We start from the raw sequence: 22,206 nt of genomic DNA, 5'->3' as shown, positions 1-22,206 counted from the left end.
CTTGTTGGTTGTATCCATTTTTGTCTTTCTCAACCTGACACTTTGATACTTTGAACCACTACAATAATACATTAAATCTCCTCGTGGTAGGGTAGCAGAGTATTGCAGTGATTAGCACTGATATCTTGCAGCTCCGGAGACCCAGAATCTCGAGTGCTGTCAGTGTGGAGTTTGCACATTCTACCTGTAACTATGGGGAGAAACCATTTCAGACAAGTCATTTGGCAGTTTAAGTTGGTTTTGGACAAATGTCCCGACTATTTGGCAATTTTTGTGTGGGGCTGGCTTACACACACTCTTTGTGTTATCTTTCATTTATCATTGGGTCCTGCAAGGCTGAAGTCCATACCAAATGCTTTGAAAGCCGATTCTGTGATCGTCAGCCTTCCTGGATTCACACCAGGTGGATGCAAGACATTGGAGCTAGGCAGCATATCAAAGTCAGTAAGTTTGGCCCATTAATTGACAAACCTGGTGCATACCCTGCATCATAAAACTGACAATGAACCAGTCTTACAAAGGTTTCTGATTCAGACAGCAAATACAAAGTACATCAACATTATTTGGGAACATTATAAAGCAGGCTTCTGTAGATGTTTTTCATTATGATCACCAAGCTTGTCTGTTTTCATGGAAGATTGATAATCTTGTGCATTATGAATACATTTTCTCCCCTTCAGGTCAAATTGTAAGAAAATAAAGATACTAGATGAAATCTCTTTCAGAAACCAAATGAATAGTCCATCTAAGCAACTAATAAGTGGCAACACAGAATCATCCAGTACAGGAGGAGCCCAGTCCACTATGTATCAACTTTTTATTATCCAGTTACAGCAGTTCTCCATATCTGAGTAATTTTTTTGGGGAAGTATCCAATCACCCTATGAAAAAATCCCACTGAAACTCTTTCCACTATGCTTAGACAGCATATGCCATATAATGGTGATTCAGATCAAGTAGCTTTTTCTCCCCCCCCAAAGAATTGCCAGCTACTTCATGTTTTTTTTAAATGGATTAAATCTATCAATTTTCCATTTCAAATTCTCTCAGATGTTACAAATAATAGTTCTCGAGCAAAAAAAAACTGCTGGAGGAACTTAGCAGGTCAAGTGGATGTAAATGAGTCGACATTTAATATGGACTGAAAGATAGAGTGGAGATAGCTGGTATAAAAAGGTGAGGGGAAGTAGTGGAGCAGAAGCTGACAAGGGATAGGTGGATCTAGGTGAAGAGGGCAGCGTGGAAATAGTGACAGAGACTGGGAGGTGATAGGTGGAGGCAACAAAGCGCTGCAGATGATGGAATCTAATAGAAAAAGGTGGAGCAGGGAATCAAATAAGGGAGGTGAGGTAGGCAGAAGGAAACAGTCAGGGGAGGGGACCCAGTGGGAGGAGTGTAGGGGTGATGGACAGTTGGGGCGGGTGAAGGAAGGGAAAGAAACAGGTCGAAGGGCACTGGGGTATGGGTGGGTGTAGGAGGAATTGGATAGATCAGAAGAGAAGAGGGACAGAGGGGGAGCAAGTTACCTGAAATTGGAGAACGTCAGCTGTCCATTTCCCTCCACAGATGCTGCCTGACCCGCTGGTCCTCCAGCAGTTTGTTTTTTTTTTGCTCCAGATTCCAGCATCTGCAGTTTCTTATGTCTCAAAATTACATTTCTCTTCAGTGGGAGTTTTATTATTCTCTTTACTCTTTGACATTATACATCAGACAGCTAACCTTTTGTGAATTTCAGCAAAATTCTGCCTGTACCCCTTTGTTCCTGTGAACCACTTAATTGTCTTGGCTGAGGTTTACTTTACAAAGTGGATAAATTTTATTTAATACCTATTGGATTAAGAAAAATATATTAAGTAAATGCCTTATTATAATTCAAGCTTAAGAATTGCAATGATACATTACATTGTTTGATATAATAAAGATTAAAAAAACATTTTGGAAGTGATGCATTTCATTAATGTGGAAATATTACTTACATGAGGAAAACATGTTGGAAAGTTCAACTCCATGCACTTGGAACTTAATGTAATGCCAAAAACAAACTGCTGGAGGAACCCAGCGGGTCCAGATTGCAGCATCTGCAGTTTCTTGTGTCTCAGTTTTAATGTCATATTTCATGTACTTAAGTATTTTAGTCTCTCTCCTTTGCAGTTGCTTAGGTGAATACCAGGTAGCATTGTACACAATCACTTTTCTCCAAAATGCATACGTAAAGTGAGAAGTGGGTATGTGAACACATTGTTTTATTAGAATAATTATGGGTATATTGTCGTCAACTAAATTCTTTGATCATATATACAAATCAGATTTACATGTCAAAATATTGTTTCTATTTCAAATATGCATACAGAAATCAGTACAACTTGCTAAACAATGCTACCTCAATTTATAATACCTGCAACATTACTCATCATCTTTGGTATTTCATTCATTTTTCAAAAATGATAAAAGGTTCAGCAACAGATCATCCTATAAAAATAATTATAATTTAATTAATTGAAGCAAACGAGAATATAAACCACAATAAATATTAATGAAATCCAGAAAGGTGTTTATTTGCAAACAAATATCTTTGCTCTAATATACTGATTTCACAGCACTGAGGAATCTAAGCAGTTCAACCTACTGTGAAGTGTTAGTTTGATTTCCTGTAGTGCGCAGCAATAAAATCACAAGCCTGTACGAATATGGAACTGATAATGCTAGAAATAGATTCTTACACATTGTAACCCAACGGTAGAATCAATTGCCAGTTTTTCTCCTTCCGTAAGATTATCAATACTGGTGTGCTATACATGGACCTTAATTGTTCTCTGCTATATTATAAAAGTAGTTCATTTTCACATTTAACCAAAGTATTAACAGAATGGAAGCCATGTAACTACTCATTTGTGCAAGACACCAACAGCTATTGCTAGCCGTATTTTGGTACGACATAAACAAGCATAATTTCCACAATTTTTCCCCACACAATAGTACCCGAGAGGAGAGGGGATTCAGGTTTGTCTTTCCTAACATGCATAGACTGAACCCATACGATTCTGCTGGATAACAGTAGCTTCCCAAGCTCCTTGTGCTAACCATCAGATGAGCACTATGTTTGGGGTAACCTATCAATTCATCATTGGAAAAAAAGTGCTTTGAAATAAATAATGCAATAATTCAGAAAAACTGCACAAGATTTAAAATTTTGACAGACATATTTTTGTCTTGAGCAATATGTTACTTTAAATAAACCTTCAAGGTTTGTATCTATGTACCCAATTATTTCCGTATTATACAACACTAAATTACTACAGGAAGTCTAACGTTGGATTAACAGTTCTTGCATTTCATTATCCTGTATTTTACATTGCAATGGAAAGACGAGGAACATTGTTCAATATTTGTCCTTTTGTAGCATCCAGTTGGTTGTACTCTTCTATTAGAGATTGCAAAGAATTGGTTGCTTCTGTAAAACAGCTTTGTTCCATTCCATCCACATGAAGGTAGTGGTGAATATGAGCCTGAAATGACAAAATTAAAATAGGTCATTTAAAAATAAATCACGAAATATCATGTGATTAATAGCAATATCCTATTAATATGGCAAATGCAATATTGGAAATACATAGGTTGATTATGACAGGATTTATAAAACAATTTTTTCATGTCAAATATCAATGGATTAAAATGCTAACCATAGTAACCCAAAAGGGAACAAGACCCATGCTTTCCTTCTGCATATTTTTATACATATGTTGCCCAAGATCATTTAACATCACTCATGCTAATTTGGAATGGGTCGACCCATGCTAAAGGATCATTCATTAATGAGCCTCAGATGGGGGAATGCTTGTAATCAAGATCTGACAGCTGAGCAACAAGATCAAGTTGGCAATTACTGCAGTTTCAGGAAGGAGACATACACAAGGATGGCTAGTATTTACTTCTTTGGCATTTGCCTCAAGAAAACTAGAAGTACATGATTTGTCTGAAGGGAGATAAACCAATAAAGTATGGATATTACATGTTCAACAGCTCAAAACCAAGCTCCTTGGTTACGAGATTGGTTGACAAAATTGGCTAGAAATTAATATTCACAAAACAAATTGGTATTGGTTTATTATTGTCACTTGTATTGAGGTACAGTGAAAAGCTTGTCTTGCATACTGTTCATACAGATCAATTCATTACACAGTGCATTAAGGTAGCACAGCGTAAAAACAATAATAGAATATAGAGTAAGGTGTCACAGCTAGAGGGAAGTGCATTGCAGGTAGACAATAAGGTGCAAGGTCACAACAATGCAGATTGTGAGGTCAAGAGTCCATCTCAACATACAAGGGATCCATTCAAGTCTTTTCACAGTGGGATAGAGCTGTCCTTGAGCCTGGTGTCATGTGCCCTCAGGCTCCTGCCTGATGGGAGAGGAGAGAAGAGAAGGGAGAATGACCTGGGTGGGTGGGGTCTTGATTATGCTGGCTACTTCACCAAGGCAGAGAGAGGTATGGACAGAGTCCATGGAGGGGAGGCTGGTTTCCATGAAATGCTGGGCTGTGTCCACAACTCTCTGCAGTTTCTTGAGGTCATGGGCAGAGCAGTTGCCATACCAAGCCATGATGCATCCAGATAGGGTGCTTTCTATGGTGCATCAATAGAAGTTGGTGAGTGTCAAAGGGGACATGCCAAATTTCTTCAGCCTCCTGAGGAAGTAGAGGCGCTGGTGAGCTTTCTTGGCTGTGGCATCTATGTGGTTGGACCAGGAAAGGCAATTGGTGATGTTCACTCCTAGGAACTTGAAGCTCTCAACCCTCTCGACCTCAGCACCATTGATGTGGACAGGTGCATGTACACCGCCCCCTTTCCTGAAGTCAACGACCAGCTCTTTTATTTTGCTGACATTGAGGGAAAGGTTGCTGTCATGACACCATGTCACTAAGCTCTCTATCTCCTTCCTGTACTCTGATTCATCTTATTTGAGATATGGCCTACTACAGTGGTATCATCTGCAAACTTGTAGATGGAGTTAGAGCATAATCTGGCCGCGCAGTCATGAGTATATAGGGAGTAGAGGGCTGAGGACGCAGCCTTGTGGGGTAGCGGTGTTGAGAATAAAATATACCATATAAAACTCAGACATGTTTGAAAGGATGTGATGACCTTCACTGGAGATAAAAGAAAGCAACAAATTAACAATGAATATTCACCAAATACTACCAATTAAGACAAGCCAATGAACCATCCAGATAGATTTCTAATATCACTTGATCATTCACTTGAAATGGAAATTGTAAAGTACATTCAATAAATGTTCAATCATTTTCATTTCTTTAAGTTAGACATTTTTTGTTTAAAATATATTAATTTAACTACTGGAAAGCATGTGTTGGCTTGAATAACCTACATCTTAATTTCTGGTGACTGCATCAACCTCAGCAAGATGTTATCCACAATTTCTAGAACGCACATGTATTAATAAACTGAATGCAGCTGGAAGAAGTGATATTGAAATTTGCTGACAATATAAAAATGGAAGCCATGAAGAGAAATCAGGAGCTTTAAGAAACTATCAATTAAATTGTAATAACAAAGGGTAGATGAAATTCAAAGTCAGTCAGAGTGAGGTTATGTATCTTCAAAAGAAGAAAATAATTATACAGTGCAGTTGCATATCCACTGTCTAGAGAAGAGGATTAAGCCATCTCTCTCACAGATACCTAGACTAAACCATTCCTTTTCCTAGTATCTCAATATCTCTGCTGTTCAGCCAGTTACTGAATCACCACCACAATGATGCAATGAGTTGGTTGGAATTTACCTTTCTCTTGTAAAGTTTTACAAAGCGATCCTTGAGATCTGTGAAGGTAGATTTAACACAAGTATTATTGGCCAATGCCAATAAGGAATGTGTGTGACCCACAGGAGGTATTGAGCAGAGGCTCGTTTTCCAGCCTTCTCGATTCCATGAGACAAACTGAAGGGAAGGTTTCAATCTGGAAGGAAATATTGATGTTATTTTCTCATGACTCAACTCAGTGGTAGCTGTCTATATAACCATGTTGACAACAGCAATTGCATTTATACTGTAATTACAGTTAATTTCTAAGTAATTATTGCTGTAAAACTGAGAGAATTCTAAATAACTTGATGTCAGAGTTGTAAGTTATTTTGTTTTCTCCTTCTCCTCTCTAACTGTTCTCATTAATCCATCAATTAGGTGGCTCCATTAACAGCAGAATCACCTTGGCAACCCGGACCTCACCATTTCAGAGATATTCTCTTCATTGTATCTGTCCCTCCACCACCCTCTTAAACTTAAACTAAATTGTTTTCCTACTTTCCAAGTTCTGATGAAGTGTCCAACTTGAGATGTTAACTCTGTTTCTTTTTTTTTTAAACTACACACGTTGAGAACAAGCATTCCCCCTCCACCTGAGCATGAAATGGTAGATAGAGAAGGCTCATTAATGGACAACTCATGTTTTTGTGTCAGATATTATACTGCATTTTCTGTTTTTAATCTCAGGTTTGCAGCATCTCTATCAGATTTCCAGTTCTTATCAAATTGGAAGAAAACAAATAAAATGGATTTCACATATGGAGTTTAAAAATCAAAAGACAAAAGTGCTAATTCAACAAAGGAATAACAAAAAAAAGTTTAGCATATCCACAAACCTCTCAATATTTCTTCTAAGATCAGAAATCTGAACATTTCCCCGGACCATAAGTGCACAGGCAAGGTACAAGTTACGTTTTGGATCGGCATGCATCAACTGGTGATCCTTACTGAAAGCATCAGTGAACATCTGATCCAACCTGTTTGAATAAATAGACAATGGGTCAAAAGATGGGTGGGATATTTTTGTAGCATGGTACATGTCAAATTTAATAAATATATCTTTATCATATTACAAACTGTTAAATCTACAGGACTAGATCACAATCAGTATTTCTGGTACTGCTAATTCAGCACACCTGTTGTAAAATTCCACAAAAATAGGGCATTATTAACCTGTAGATTACACAATTTTAAATGGGGTTACATTGTTGGCTGTGGACAGCAGTTCTGAAGGGAATTGTCAAAGTGCAAGCACTTAGAATCTTGGATTTTCTGACAAATCCTGTTGTTGGCGGCAGGGCCTGGCCTTGCTGGGGAAGTTAATTCTTAGATCCTGTACAAGTCAGAAATGGCATGTGATCCAAGATCCTACTAAACTTAATGCAGATTCTTGATCTGAGATTAGATGGCAAAGGGGAAGCTTAATTATTTCAATAATTTTAATTATTTCTAAGTGCTTAACTAATTTCAATTTTTAGTTTTAATATTTTTAATTATTTCAATTTCAAGTTTTTAAATATCTCAAAATAGCAAGGCATTTAAAAACTTTTAAAATCAAATGGTACCTATTACAAAAGTCAAGGCCTTGCCTTCAGCCACAGCCTGTCAAAGGAAGGTTCACTGAATTACACCATCCATGGTCCAGTTGCTGCTGAGAAACTTTTTGCTGAACAGAAGGTCGTGGAGGACCATCCAGATAGATTGCAGGTAGTAGGCCCAGCCTAACATGATTTGGTCAATTGTCTTTTTAGTCAATCTGTATTATAAAAGTCACTTTTGTGTTTTGTCCCAACTCAAAGTACTTATAGCTTTTGATGGTCTTGATTTCTCTTCTTTTTGAATAGATGGACCCTACATATTAACTTCATGCAAACTAAAATCTTTTGCAGCAATCTTTGGTTCCTTAAAATGCAAAAAATCTTTTTTCTGTTAAACTTAAGGGTCATGAAGAGCGCTGGCCTACTGTTGAGTCAGAACATCAGTGCTACTGACCTGATACTGAATCAAAGGTTTGAACATCTGTCTATGTTGAATTAGCTGATTCAAGCTTCCACACTTATGCTTCAACTATTTACCTTTCGTCCTTCAATTCTAAGTCTTCATTTAAATCTCTGAAAGACTGAGATCTAGCCTGAATGAATCAAAAGTTCCTTAAACACATAAGTAAAATTCTTATTGTTTCCTGTCAAATTCTTGTTGGTGTTTCCTCTTCACTTAGTTAAATTTTGCACATCATCACTTGACATGCCTTGATCTGGAGTTTATATTTTCTTCCTCACATCAGCTCTCTCACTGAGAATCCCCTTCCTAATTTCAAAATATTGTAACAAACTCCTGTTCCCCACTCCCCTGACTAGCTGCATCTTTTTCTCCACTGCTTCAAAGAGTCTCATCTTAATACTCAAAGATAACCAACTAGGAGGGCAGAAATAGTTTCATAAATTATAATTCATTCAGAATCCTAACCCTTATGCCGTTATTCACTTGGCACTACATACTTTTTGCATGCCTGACCTTTTATATCCTCTCTGCTTCCCTGGGTTCCTTGTATCATTTTCCACGGTGGCAATCTTCTGTTTAACTCCATGTGCTTACACGTACCTGGCACTGAATTATTGTTTGTTCTCTGTCTTTCAAACTCCAAGCTGAAAGCCAGTCTTAGCCTTCAGAACTATTTTCCAAGGTGCCCATCTTATCCTTCCCTTCAAATTAACAAGAATCTTCTCAATTCTTTTCCCTTTTAGTCCAATCCAGGTCACTGTCAGCTCTTTCCTCCATGTTCATTTTCTTTTCTTCTGAAAACTGAAGTGCTCTTATGACATTTAGAATGTCACAAAAATACAATTTGTTGTTAAGTGGCAGACTAACCAACACAAATTAGGTTGCTACTGATGACCAGTTTTTGCATTGATATGGAGAATGTCTCACCCCAGTCCTGATGCCAGTAACACACAGAGCAACGTTAACTTTCCTGGTGGAAATCCTACCTTCTTGTAGGGATGTTTACATCAGCCAAGGTGTATAAAGGAGTTAGACTAGAAACAAGGTAATGAAGTCGTGGAAATGGAACCAGATTCATGGTGATCTCATTAAGGTCCATGTTGAGGGACCCTTCAAATCTGGAAGAACTGCAGTAAAGACAGCAGAAGTTAAACTAGCAAAATTAACAATCTGTACAAACTAGGGATATAACTCCATTACAGTAAGTTCAGAGCAATAATGCTCTGGCTGTATTTACTGTTCAGGCTATGTTCTACAACATCAATAGCAAAATAACCTGTTCCAGATCTTATTACATGAAATATTAACAGCAATCTCACCAAAAATTGATGACATTAGAGATTTTTTTTAAGTAACTATTTTATGACCTACTATAATTTATACTGATGGAATCTCCCATGATTGAAAAACAAAGAACTTGTGACGAAAAGTCCTTGACTTGAAATTTTACTGTTTCTCTTTCCACAGATGCAGCCTGACCTGCTGAGTATTTCCAGTGTTTCCCATTTTTATTTCAATGTGCGATGTTGTTCACTTCTGGTCTAACCTATTCAACAATATTTAACAATGCCTGGCTTGCAAATTCACTGAATATTTTAAATTCAAGGATCATGACTCCCTGCCTTATTTATTACACAAAAGCTGTAGCATCTACCATTGAATCAGAATCAGGTTTATTATCACTGACATTATGTCGTGAAATTTGTTGTTTTGCAGCAGCAGCAGTACAGTGCAAAGACATAAAAATTATTGTAAGTCACAAAAATAAATAAATAATGCAAAAGAGTATTAACAAGGTAGTGTTCATGGACTGTTCAGAAATCTGATGCCAGAGGGGAAGAATATCTTCCCCTCCCACCCCTTTCCGCCTTTTGCAGGGACTGTTCTCACCGCAACTCTCACCATTCCCGAAACATTGAGAGTAGGTCTTCAGGCTCCTGTACCACCTCCTTGATAGTAGCAACGTGAAGAGGGCATGTCCCGGATGGTGAGGGTCCTTAATGACGGATGCCGACTTCTTGAGGCACCGCCTCTTGAAGATGTCCTTGATGGCGGGTGAGGGTTGTGCCCATGATGGAGCAGGCTGAATCTACAACCCTCTGCAGCCTCTTCCGATTCTGCGCATTGGAGCATCCATACCAGGCGGTGATGCAACCAGTCAAGGTGTGGGGAGGGAGGGGAGAGCAGATCCACCAGGGGATGGGGTCAAAAGGTAGGGAGGAAAAAAGCGGGGTAGAAAAAAAGAGGAAAGGGAAGAAAAGAAGAGACATAGTTGGGGGTGGGTGTGGGGATTACTTAAAGTGAGAGAATTCAATGTTCATGCCATTAGGCTGCAAGGTTCCAAGATGGAAAATGAGCTGCTGTTCCTGCAGTTTGCGCTTGGAATTCTCCTGGCAGTGGAGGCGGCCAAGGACTGACATATCTGTGATAGTGTGGGGAGTTGTAGTGACTGGCAACAGGGAGATGCAGATTGCAGTTACACATTGAGTGCAGGTGTTCTGCGAAACAGTCACCAAGTCTGCGTTTGGTCTCACTGATGTAGAGGAGGCCACACTTGGAGCACCGAATGCAGTAGATGATATTAAGGGAGGTGCAGGTGAATCTATCTCACCTGAAAGGACTGTTTAGGTCCCTAGATGTGGTGTAGGGGCAGGTGTTGCACCTATGGCGGGGGCAGTGGAAAAGTTCCCAGGGTGGGAGTGGGATGGAGGGGGGGGGAAGGAGTGAACTAGGGAGTTGCGGTGAGAACAGTCCCTACGAAAGGCAGAAAGGGGTGTGGAGGGGAAGATATGCTTAGTGGTGGGGTCCCACTGGAGATGGCAGAAGTGGTGGAGAATGATGTGTTAGATGCATAGGCTGGTGGGATGAAATGTGAGGACAAGGGGGACCCTACCCCTGTTGGGTCTGGGAGGGATGGGGGTGAGAGCAGAGTTGTGGGAAAGGGCAGAGATATGGGTGTGTATGTAGGCTGGTAGGATGAAATGTGAGGATACATAGGTTGGTAGGACACACAGATAGGTCAGTCCTTGGCCTCCTCCACTGCCAGGAGAATTCCAAGCGCGAACTGGAGGAACAGCACCTCATTTTCCGTCTTGGAACCTTGCAGTCTAAAGGCATGAACATCAAATTCTCCTGCTTTAAGTAATCCCCACGCGCACCCCCAACCATGCCTCTTCCTTTCTTCCCTTTCCTAGCCTCTCTTTTTTTCTATCCCCTTTTCCTTCTCTTTCCCTTTGACCCATCTCCCGGTGGATCTGCTCTGCCCTCCTCACCCGCACCTGCCTGATTTTGAATTTAATTCCTCCAGCAAGGAATTGCATTCTGTAATGTTCCTAATTACTACTGCACCTTCATACCAGTCATTTGCAAATCATTGCACTAGGGTACCCAGATCCCAGAGCTCTGCAATCTTCCATCATTTAGACATTTAAAAAAAAAATTTCCCACCATAATGGACAATTTCACATTTTTCCACATTATACTCCGTTTGTCAAACCTTTGTCCAGTCACTTAACCCTATCTATATCCCTTTGTAGATTCCATTCCTTTGGTATCTTCATCCAAGTCACTTATATAAATTGTAAAAACCTGACAACCAAACAGTAATCACTGTGGCACACCACTGGTTACATCTTACCTACCATAAAAAGCCCCTTTATGTCTACTCTCTGCTTTCTTTTTCACCAACCTATCTTCTATCCACACCAATGTGTTACCTTGTACACCAGCTTTTATTTTCTGCAATAACCTTTGATGCAATACTTTATTAAATGCCTTCTGGATACAGATGTATAGTATATCTATTGATTCCCCTTTATCTATAGTAATATATAATTGATCACTCACCTGGTCAAATTCAGAAGCAAGTTGGCAACAATATTGTTCATTGCATCAAATGGCTTTTCCTGTCTTTTGACTTCAGTCTGACTAGAGGCCAGTGTACTTCGCACTTTCACTGCGGCTGCCATTTTACCAGAACTGGCCACCTGATTGATTTTGTTGATTATGTCAACCAAGGACTGGATTTAGAAAAGAAAAGGTTATGAAATTTGTCTTTTAAAATGTGGCATCATACACAAAAATTAATCACATGATAACTCCTGATAGTTATCAGGAAACAAGACGATTATGGAGCCAAGAAATCCTGAAATGCCGCAAATTCGATGTTCTGCTGGATTTAACAGCAGATGCCCATTTAAAAAAAAAATCTGGTTTTAGCTGGACACAAGCAACATGCAGAGTCTAGCAGGAAGGCCACAGACAGGGAGCGGAAGGAAGTGTGGAAGGAGATGAAAAAGCAAGATGGACATTACGAATACTTGGATGAGATCATAGGATTAAAAGAGGGGAGCAGGTTAACTTGGGGATGTTTAGATCAGCACTCCTGCTCCACCTGGCCCACAGACAGTGCAGTTAAGTTCTGGTGCTGAGCCTTCTCACTTCCCATCAGCTGTATGTTTTTCTTTCCCAAATCCTGTGAAGTCCAACCCACGGCAGTTGAAGCTCAAAATCACCAAAACAAAAGGATTGAGGAGCAAACTTCACTACCAATTAAAAGCCACACCTCTTGGTAGAAACTATGTCTACCTAGCCCTCAAACATCTCTCAGTCTCTTCATGCTAAACTTAGTATCCACGGCTTCAGGTGTGCAAACCATCAGCCTTGGGATTTTCACTAAATTTGTCTTTTAAGATGCTCTTTAGAACTTACTTCTTTGTGCAAGCTTTGGTCACCTTTCTGAACATCACATCTTTTAGCTTGCCACTATTTTTGTCAAATTGAACTGCTGTGTAGCCCAATGCTATGTTTAAAGGTCCTATATAAATTGTGCAGTATTTGCAATTACACTGTGTCAAAATATGTAGCCTGTGCATACCTGATTTTCAATAGGTAAAACACAATCTGCATGTTCAGTCAACTCCTTCATGGCGAGAACACTATTATAAGGAGAGGTGATAACATCATCTTCAGCAGAAGGGTAGACAGAAGTAACAAATCTGTAGACTTCTGGGAATTCATCCTCTAAGAGGCTCAGCACATAGGTACCCAAACCAGAACCAGTCCCTGAAAAACAATTTTCATTAAAAATAGCTGTACAGCAATTCTTGTTAAAAACTTTTATTTCTCAGTTTAGGTTACAAGTCATATTTATGTTACTGCTGCTCAAGACAAATTATCAAAGCTGCAGTTAATAGACAGAAAATGAAAAAGCTGCAGATGCTGGAAATCTTGAATGTCAGAAAATTTGCTTTCTTTAGCAAGCTCAGTTTAAAAGTACAGGCGACCCCCACATTCAGGCTGTTTGGGTAACAGAAATTTGCCCTTAGAAAATTCACCAATCACTGCTCAAAATTTTGAGATATGGAAAAAATTTATTCTCACAGAATTTATGTAAAAAAAAGTAAAGAAACAAACACAAAATTATTTTTTTTCTCAACTTGTGTTTCTGAACGCATGTCTAGATGAAGCAGCTTTGTGAAACAGAAAATCGTGATGCGGACTGATTTCGAGGAACGCAAATACCACTCTTCAACCCCCCTCACCTGTAACATGGAAGTTGTCTGTAAAGTATCTTTTTTCTAAGCTACAACCTCCCCTTCAGATCCCGTGAGCTGTTAGGCACAGCAGTGGTTTAAAACAGGGAAATCTGTAAACACTCAGCAGGTCCAGCTGTGTCTGTGGAGAGAGAAATGAAATTAATATTTCACTTTCCCACCAATATTGCCTGGCCTGCTGAGTTTTTCCAGCATTTTCTGCTTTTATTTCAGATTTCCAGCACCTACGGTTTTTGATTTTCAAAAATAAAAGGCAATTTGCAGGCAAGGCATTGTAAAGAGGCAAGACTCACCTCCTCCCATGGAGTGAATTAAAAAGAAACATTGCAAAGAATCACAGTGTTCAGCTGTTTTTCGCAGTATATCTAGAATATGGTCCCGGTACTGATTACCATACTGTTTGTACCCCACCGCCCTGTGGAAGAAAAAAAAATATTTTTAGGAAATATAACAAGCTGCCAGAATTGTACACATCAAGTTATGGTAAAATATTATTTTTGTAATTTTTATGTTTCTTCATTAATATGTTCCACCAGAGAATTTAAAGACAAACCAAAAGAAAAAAAAGTAATTTCCAGAAACTTAGTTTAACTGCAAATCCTGCAGTATTCACCATTTACCAGCTGGCTTTCTTGCTATGATCTTCACTACTTCTATCAGTTCAGTAGTCTAGGGCTCAGATTTTCAAGTAGACCTCCTTCCTTTTTTCTGTGTAAATGGGGGTCACCTTTGCTGATCCTGGTTCTCCATTGGCTTAGGCTACACACATTCTTCTTCCTCCAACTCCTCCTTTCTCACGCCCCCCTCCACTATATCACCACACATTTTCATTCTTTCTTTTCCCTTGTACTGCCAATCCGGTGGCTTCTTTTTCCCTAGTATCCTTAAGGCTTCCTTTAAAAATATCCACATCTGTCTTCTCCACTGTACTTTCTTAGATCCTCCACTACCCTGAGTCCTAGCATTGTACTACATAATCATTCTACACATCTATCAGACTCTTCCCATGTTTGGTCACTTCTCTAGTTTTTTGCAGGGGCCAGATGTCAACATCATACAAGACACATGGACATACACATCTTGCAGGCTTTTCCCTGCAGCTTCACCAAGGTGTGTCCACTCAGCAGTGATCCCAATACTTAAACTTTCACAAAATGTCAATTCCCAATTTTCAACAATAGGTACGTTGGGGAAAATCGAAGTGCCTAAATTGGAACTGGTTTCTTATTGTCACTGGTATTGAGGTACAGTGAAAAATTTGTCTTGCATATCGTTCATACAGATCAATTCATTACACGGTGCATTGAGGTAGTACAAGGTAAAATACAGAATACAGAGTAAAGTGTCACAGTTACAGAGAAAGTGCAGTGCAGGTAGACAATAAGGTGCAAGATCCTAACAAGGTAGATTGTGAGGTCAAGAGTTCATGTTATCGTACTAGGGAACCATTCAAAAGTCTTACAACAGCAGGATAGAAGCTGCCCTTAAGCCTGGTGGTACATGTTTTCAGGCTTTTGTATCTTCTGCCTGATGGGAGTGGTGAGAAGAGAGAATTCCCGGGTGGATGGGGTCATTAATTTCTCTTCATTCTCTTGCCCACTAGCATTGCTCTTCATTGCCCCATTCCAATTTAATCGTCTAATACTTCTTCTAGATTCTAAGTGAATTTGTATGCAAACATGTTCATCATTACAACAAACAAAGTACCACTTGCAACATTCACCAATGGAATTAAGAGAAATCGCTATAACAGCTGTGAATTTAAGCTGTTTACAATTCATCTCTGAAAATCTTTCAGTCTGCTTCATGAAATCTAAGTAAATCTCCATTGGTGTATTAAGCCATACCTACAGCAAGAGATGCAGGAGCAGATAAGTAGACAAATCACAGAGAGGTGTACAAATAATAGGGCATAGTGGTTGGGGATTTCAATTACCCTAATATTAGCACCTGGTTCAAAAACAGCTATTTCTCTTCAGCCATTCAATTCTTGAACCAACCGGCACAACCCTAATCACCAGAGTTTAGCAACGTTATGACCACTTTGATCACATTGCACTAAAATGGACTTGTTTTTTGTTTTAATGCTGTTATTTCTTGTAAAAATTATGTTTAATTAATGTTCTTCTTGTGAATGCTGCTTATATGATACTATGTGCCTGTGATGCTGCTGCAAGCAAGTTTTTCATTGCACCTGTGCATACATGTATATATGACAACAAACTACTTTGACTTAGTAAACAAGGGGAAAAGAGAATTGTTACTATAATGCACATGGGTTTAAGCAGGACTAAATGTTTTGCAGCATCCATATTTTTAAGTAACCTTGTACTTAAACATTTGTGAAAGTCTATCAGTGTTGAAGTATGCCAATGCTCTAACATTAGTACAGATATTATATGAATAGAACCAAAAATAAAAAGGGAAAATAATAAAAATTTGCAGTGTGTGTTGCAAACTACCAGACTGTGGAGATGAAATGGAGGGAATGGATCTGAAATCAGTAAAAGAGAAATGCAGGAAGCACAAATCAATAATTTTAGATTATTGATATGTTCTTTATTCCAGTCTCCAGTGTGCCAAACAGTCCATTTCCATGTAGTATAACTCTACAACTCAATGACTATGACCTTATAAAAATCTAGTTAGATGTTAGGCCAGCTAAGTTATGGAATGGAGAGATGAACTTTAATAGTGCAACAAGCTCTTTTACATTGGTTGTATGTTTTCTTACCAATTGTTACCTGAACCAGATACATCTGATATAAGCTGTTTATTGTCAAAGACATCTCTCAATGGACCCTGAAGTAATTCATTAACGACACCTTCTTCCATGTCAATGAGTACTGCCTAAAAAGCAAAGAATATTTTCAGGAAAGTCCAAAATTTCCGGAAAATTGCTATTTCAGGAAGTAGCAATTCAATCAGATTTAACTGAACAAATATATGAATTAGAAGCAGGAGTAAGCCACTCAGCCCCCTCAAGCCTACTCCTGATCTTTCAAGTATCTGCCTCTGCTTTAAAGATATCCTAAGACTCTTCCATTGCCCTTTGAGGAAGGGAGTTCAAAAAAGTCACCTCATTTCTATCCTAAATTGGTGATCCCCTACTTTAAAATAGTTACCTCAAGTTCCAGATTCTCCCACAAGAGGAAGCAAGCTCTTCACATCCACCTTGTTAAGATACCACAGGATCTTATACATTTTAATCGTCCCCTCTCCTAAACGCTTGTGGATATGAGCCCAGATGGTCCAACCTTTCCTCATAAGATAACAGACCTATTTCAGGTATTAATCTAGTAAATATTTTCTGAACTGCTTCCAAAGCATTAACATCATTCCTCAGAAAAGGAGATAATACAATACACAGTACTCAGTATGTAGTCTTACTAAGGCCTATGTAACTTAACAATGATCTGAACAGTTTAAATTACGTGACACCACACTTTGACAAAGGAATGAGGTAAAGATTCAAGTTCCTGGGTGTGAACATCACCAACAGTCTGTCCTGGTCAAATCACATAGATGCCATGGCCAAGAAAGCTCACCAGCGCCTCTACTTCCTCAGGAGGCTAAAGAAATTTGGTTTGCCCCTTTGACTCTCACCAACTTTTCCTATCTGGATGTATCACAGCGTGGTACAGCAACTGCTCTGCCCAGGACCACAAGAAGCTGCAGAGAGTTGTGGACACAGCCCAGCGCATCACGGACACCAGCCTCCCCTCCTTGGACTCTGTCTTTACCTCTCGTCTTGGTGTAGCAGCCAGCATAATCAAAGACCCCACCCACCCGGGACATTCTCTCTTCTCTCCTCTTACATCAGGTAGGAGATACAGGTGCCTGAGGGCACGTACCACCAGACTTAAGGACAGCTTCTACCCCACTGTGATAAGACTATTGAACAGTTCCCTTATACAATGAGATGGACTATGACCTCACGATCTGCCTTGTTGTGACCTTGCACCTTATTGCTCTGCACCTTCTCTGTAGCTGTGACACTTTACTCTGTACTGTTACTGTTTTTACCTGTACTATGTCAATGCACTTTGTACTAACTCAATGTAACTGCACTGTGTAATGAATTGACCTGTACGATCGGTTTGTAAGACAAGCTTTTCACTGTACCTCGGTACAAGTGACAATAATAATAAAAAATCAAACCAACCAATAAAGATTAAGATGCAAAGCTTAACTTTACCAATACTACACAGGATTGTTTACATCATCCCTCTCATGAAGTATTCCAGACTAAGTTTATCTTGTATCAAGAAATGTAAGTTGTCTATTAGAAGATTATTATATCACTGCTAATTTAAAATCACTACTATAATTGTACTTCAAAATTAATGTAAAAAAATGTTACCCGAGCTTTGAGTGTTCGAATTAGTCCTTTAGGAAGATTTATACCACCTCCATCAGTGTATCTGAAAAATAATTAATCCATAAAATGGAACAATTTTTTTAAAATAAGGAAGTAACATAGCTGCAGATGTATTCCTTTATGCTATCTGAAAATTACTTTCCTATTTACATATCATTTAATGTACACTAATAGTATTGTTTAAAGTTTATTCTCAATCACCAAGTCAACAAAATGTTTCAGTTTTTCAATGTTAAGAATTGTATGCAAATTTATATTGCTTACCTTGTGTCTACATTTCTAAAAAAATTACTGAGAGCTTCATCATAGATGCCTTTCTAAATTAAAAACACAGAACAAATAATAAAATATTTCATAATGGGGCTGGTAGTTAAATCCAACTCATCCATTATAGAAGCTGACCAACACCTTCCCCTAAGTAATTGAAATAGCAAACGTCTTTTGACTGATAAATTAGAATTTTCACTAAAATAGAGGCAGCAACATCAGGAAGAATCTGAACACTTATTCTGATAAAGATTCTTAAAAGGGAGATAATAAAGATAACAATCATACATTGCTGAAAGGCAAAACCATGAAAATGGCTACGGTACGATTCTAATGGTATTCACTGAAGGACTGTTCATCCCATACAATCCAGAACTCAAATCACTTCAAACCATCAACACCATACATTGAAATATACACCATTACAATCCTGAAAGTGTCCTGCTTTGCAAATATAACTACATCAAAAGTCACACATCAAGTGTACATGTTGCAGTAAAATTAGTTATTCTTTTTTCTAATTTGCGTAATAACTGCATAAAATAAATGCAGCTGAATATGTAGTACCATATTTTTTTTTCATATAACCTGAGTTACATTGAAAAATAGGCAACTTGAGTAGATTGATTCATAGATCAGAACATGCCAAAGTGACTACTTGAGGGATTCTGAAGGTAATCACCCAGATGGAACATATGTGATCATTTCCAAATTTCATTATCCTCTGCTTGTGCATTTTGTTCCTTCCTTTTCTCTCCCCCCTCCCCAATGTAAATGAGGTCATAAAAGTAAACATTTATATTAAAAAAAAAAGACACGGTGCTATAGAATTAACTGTCTTTCATTTATACGGTTAACATCCACATTTAAACAGAATTTTAATCAAAAATACCTCTGATATCCCACCAGACTGACGTGCAAGTCTTTTTTTTAACCCCCCACTTAATTTTTGCTTACTTACCTTGTTGACGTTTGCATGTTCCCGTAAAACCAAATTCCAAAATCGGCAGCCAATCTGGTTGCCACACTGGCCAACTGAAAATAAGAATGAAATCATGAGTGTCTCGAATTTGTTGACAAGTTAAATGCTTTGCAATGGACAAGCTGATATTTTAATCCAGTGTGCCACTGGTAAATTCAGACAAGCACCAGGTGGCACACCCTTGTCTGTAAGAAATCAGGCAAGCCTCGGGTGTGGAATTGGTGGGAAGGTGATTCCAAAGGAGAGAGGCCTGGGTTGGGCATTAAGACCATGTTGTAACCTCTGGGTTAAATCCACGTATGACCACTTAGGACAGCTAGAGGTATGCATAAGGCAATGCACAAGACAAGTGGATGCCATTTATGTAATTCTGCTTGTTTTGATTCATAAATATGGCTGAAATCTTGACACTTTGCTGTCCTTCTGGTGAAGGCATATTCACACTGCTGTTGGAGAAGGAGTTTCAGAATTCAGAACCTGTGAAGAAGTAATAACAACATATTTTCAAACCAGGATGCTGTGAACCTGAAAGAGAATCCATGTCCCTGCTGCTCTTTTGCTTCTTAATGGTAGAGGTCATGATTTTGGATGGTGCTGTTGCAATAACTAGTGGGGAGTATTCCATCACACCTCTAACTTATGGTTTGTAAATGGTGGAAACACTTTGCAGTGGAAGAAGCCAAGTCAGATGCCCAGGAAATCTCTGACCTAATCTTGGAGCCACAGTATTTACATGGCTGGTCCAATTTATTTCTGGGCAACAATGACCCAGAATGTTGACAGTAGGATATTCAGCAACAAAAACTGCATCAAATGCGAAGGGTAGGCGATTAGACTCTCTCTTAAAGGAAATAGTCATTGCCTAATACCTTCATGGCCTAAGTGTGGTTTCCACTTATCATGCACTATTGCTGCATGCAGACATAGATTGCCTCATCTGCTGTAGTGCAATCATCTGTCCTACTGAAGTTGTGATGTAATGAACATCATTGGGTAAGCAGCTGAAAATAGTTAGAGCTATGACATTGTCCTGAGGAATTGTTGTCATGATACCATTGACCAGGTTTGCCAGGGCTCACTGATACCACGGTCAGTCAAATGGTGCCTTGACGTCAAGGTCAGTCACTCTCAGCTCACTTCTGGAATTCAGCTTTTTCATCTTTCTTTGAACCAAAACTGTGATGAGGTCTGGAGCAAAGTGGTCCTAGCAAAATCCTAAGTGGGCACTGGTGAACAGGTTATTGATGAGCAAGTGCTACATGATAGCACTGACAGTGACATTTTCCATCACTTTGTTGATGATTGAATGATTGGGCAGTAATCTGAATGCCATTTGCTCTGCTTTTTTTTTTATATTTTCCACATTGTCAGGCAGACACAAGTATTATCACTGTACTAGAACACTTTGACTAGAGGCACAGCCAGTTCTAGAACACATGTCCTCAGTACTATGGTTGGAGTGTTGTCTGACCCTAAAAACGTTCTATCTAGTGTTTTCAGGCATCTCTTGATATCACATGGAGTGAATAAAAATTGGCTGAAGTTCAGTGATGGCCGGGCTTAGAGGAGGAAGTCAAGATAGGTGTACTAGGCAATGATAACACAATTTTAATGTCAGGGATAGGTGTTTAAACTCTCCTTTCGGAGATAGTAATTGCCTGGCACTTCTGTCGTACAAATGTTACCAGCTACTTATAAATCCATGCCTGAATATTATCTGGGTCATGCTACCTGCAGGAATGGACTATTTCACTTGCCAAGAAGTTTTGAAAAGAATTGAACCTCCCCACTTATGACTTTACATTGAAAGAAAGGTCAATGTTGCAGTAGTTAATGATGAGTGGACCTAGGACACTGCCCCGATGAAAGCTTGCAGTGATGTCCTGGGACTGGGGTGATTGACCTCCAACAAGCATAGCCATCTTACTTTGTGGAGTATTTTCTCTTTGATGCCCATTAATTTCAGTTTTACTAGCATCCCTCGATACACATTTAACCAAATGGTACCATGATATCAAAGTCAATGACTCTCAGCTCACCTTTGGCTAGACAGTTCCATTCCTGGAACTAGCCTCGTGAATCTGCTTTGGACTGCTTCCAATGTTACTATATCCTTTTTTCAGTGGACCAAAACAGTGCATGGTATTCCAGGTGTGGCCTCACCCCGTACAATTGTAACAAAACCTCCCTATTCTTGAACTCCAAACCCTTTGTGATGAAGGCCAGCATGCTACTTGCCTTCTTAACTACTTGTTGGACCTGCCAGCTAACTTTTTGCAATTCATGGAGAACACCTGGATCCCTCTGAACATCAAGGAGCACAGCACAGAAGCAGGCCCTTCAGCCCATGATGCCTGGACCCGCCATTATGCTAATTTTAAACTAATCCCATCGGCCTGCACTCGAATTTCACTCACTTGCAGTCGCCCTCCATTTAGATAATAATGTCTTTTAATTCCTATTCCCGAAGTGCATGACTTCACACTTCACCACATTTAAATTCTATTTGCCAGGTTTTCACCCCATCACTCAATCTATCCATATTCAGTTGCACATACCTGGCCAACTTGCTACATAGCCGAGCGGATGCCAGTGCTGTACCGTGCACTGCAACACTTGCTCCATCATCTGCCCCGAACAGGGCACTGGCGGGATATGTGTGGCTTGGGGGTGGCGGTCACCATGACTGCAGCAACACGCTCAGCAAGCCCGCTGCAGCGACTGCTACTGAAAGGAAACGCCAGCGCTTACCTTGCACCACTACAGACTGGGTCATACCGAGCGGACGACGGATGCAGTTCCACGCTAACCATCCACCTCCCCCATCGCCGCACCAACCCCGGAGCCTCTTTGCCGCCGGTTCGTCGGCTTCGCGCGCTGTTTCCTGGAAGGGCGTCACTAACGCCTGACGTCAGGTTCCCCTGGAAACGGGAAGCCGCGGTCTGGGCGGGGCGAGGGAGGGAATCCCAGCACGTGACCAGAGTGCCGTCCCGGACATCTGCCGCCGGGACTGGGGACTGCTTCTTGCAGTCATTCACGTCCGCTTGCACCACTTTAATTAGAATAGTCTCAGCAATTTCGTGCAGGCTATTTCCCCTTTGACTGCGAAACGGCCAGTGAGTTAGAACTTCCTGTGCTAAAACACTTGCCTGTACGATGATTCGTGTGGAATTACGTTCATTTTAATGAAAAATTGATG

General features: G+C 39.6%; 1 protein-coding gene across 2 annotated transcripts; it reads right to left on the bottom strand.

Annotated features, from left to right (window-relative positions):
* Positions 1 to 2,530: 2,530 nt before the first annotated feature.
* tube1 (tubulin, epsilon 1) lies at positions 2,531 to 21,896 on the bottom strand. Of its 2 annotated transcripts, XM_052024579.1 has the most exons (12): positions 21,759 to 21,877; positions 18,987 to 19,060; positions 18,023 to 18,075; positions 17,741 to 17,801; positions 16,112 to 16,227; positions 13,671 to 13,792; positions 12,699 to 12,886; positions 11,669 to 11,841; positions 8,809 to 8,949; positions 6,658 to 6,798; positions 5,801 to 5,975; positions 2,531 to 3,506 (listed from the first exon to the last, which is right to left on the bottom strand). In XM_052024579.1, exons 1-12 carry the CDS (start codon positions 21,781 to 21,783, stop codon positions 3,348 to 3,350), a joined length of 1,428 nt encoding a protein of 475 aa, XP_051880539.1. In that variant the 5' UTR covers positions 21,784 to 21,877; the 3' UTR covers positions 2,531 to 3,347. The 2 variants fall into 2 exon arrangements, with proteins under 2 accessions (XP_051880539.1, XP_051880540.1); XM_052024580.1 differs by lacking the exon at positions 18,023 to 18,075 and having other exon boundaries at positions 21,759 to 21,896.
* Between the last annotated feature and the right edge of the window lie 310 nt (positions 21,897 to 22,206).

This window comes from Pristis pectinata, chromosome 10 (assembly GCF_009764475.1).
Source record: "Pristis pectinata isolate sPriPec2 chromosome 10, sPriPec2.1.pri, whole genome shotgun sequence".
NCBI classification, from domain to species: Eukaryota; Metazoa; Chordata; class Chondrichthyes; order Rhinopristiformes; family Pristidae; genus Pristis; species Pristis pectinata.
This window is presented reverse-complemented; position numbering and strand designations above follow the sequence as displayed.

Coding starts and splice junctions, on each gene's coding strand:
- tube1 (XM_052024579.1), bottom strand. CDS start 21,783: ATGACCCAGTCTGTAGTGGTGCAAG. Junction 18,076..18,986: donor AACATGCAAACGTCAACAAG/GTAAGTAAGCAA, acceptor TTTTTAATTTAG/AAAGGCATCTATGATGAAGC. Junction 8,950..11,668: donor TTGCTTCTGAATTTGACCAG/GTGAGTGATCAA, acceptor TCTTTACTGCAG/TTCTTCCAGATTTGAAGGGT.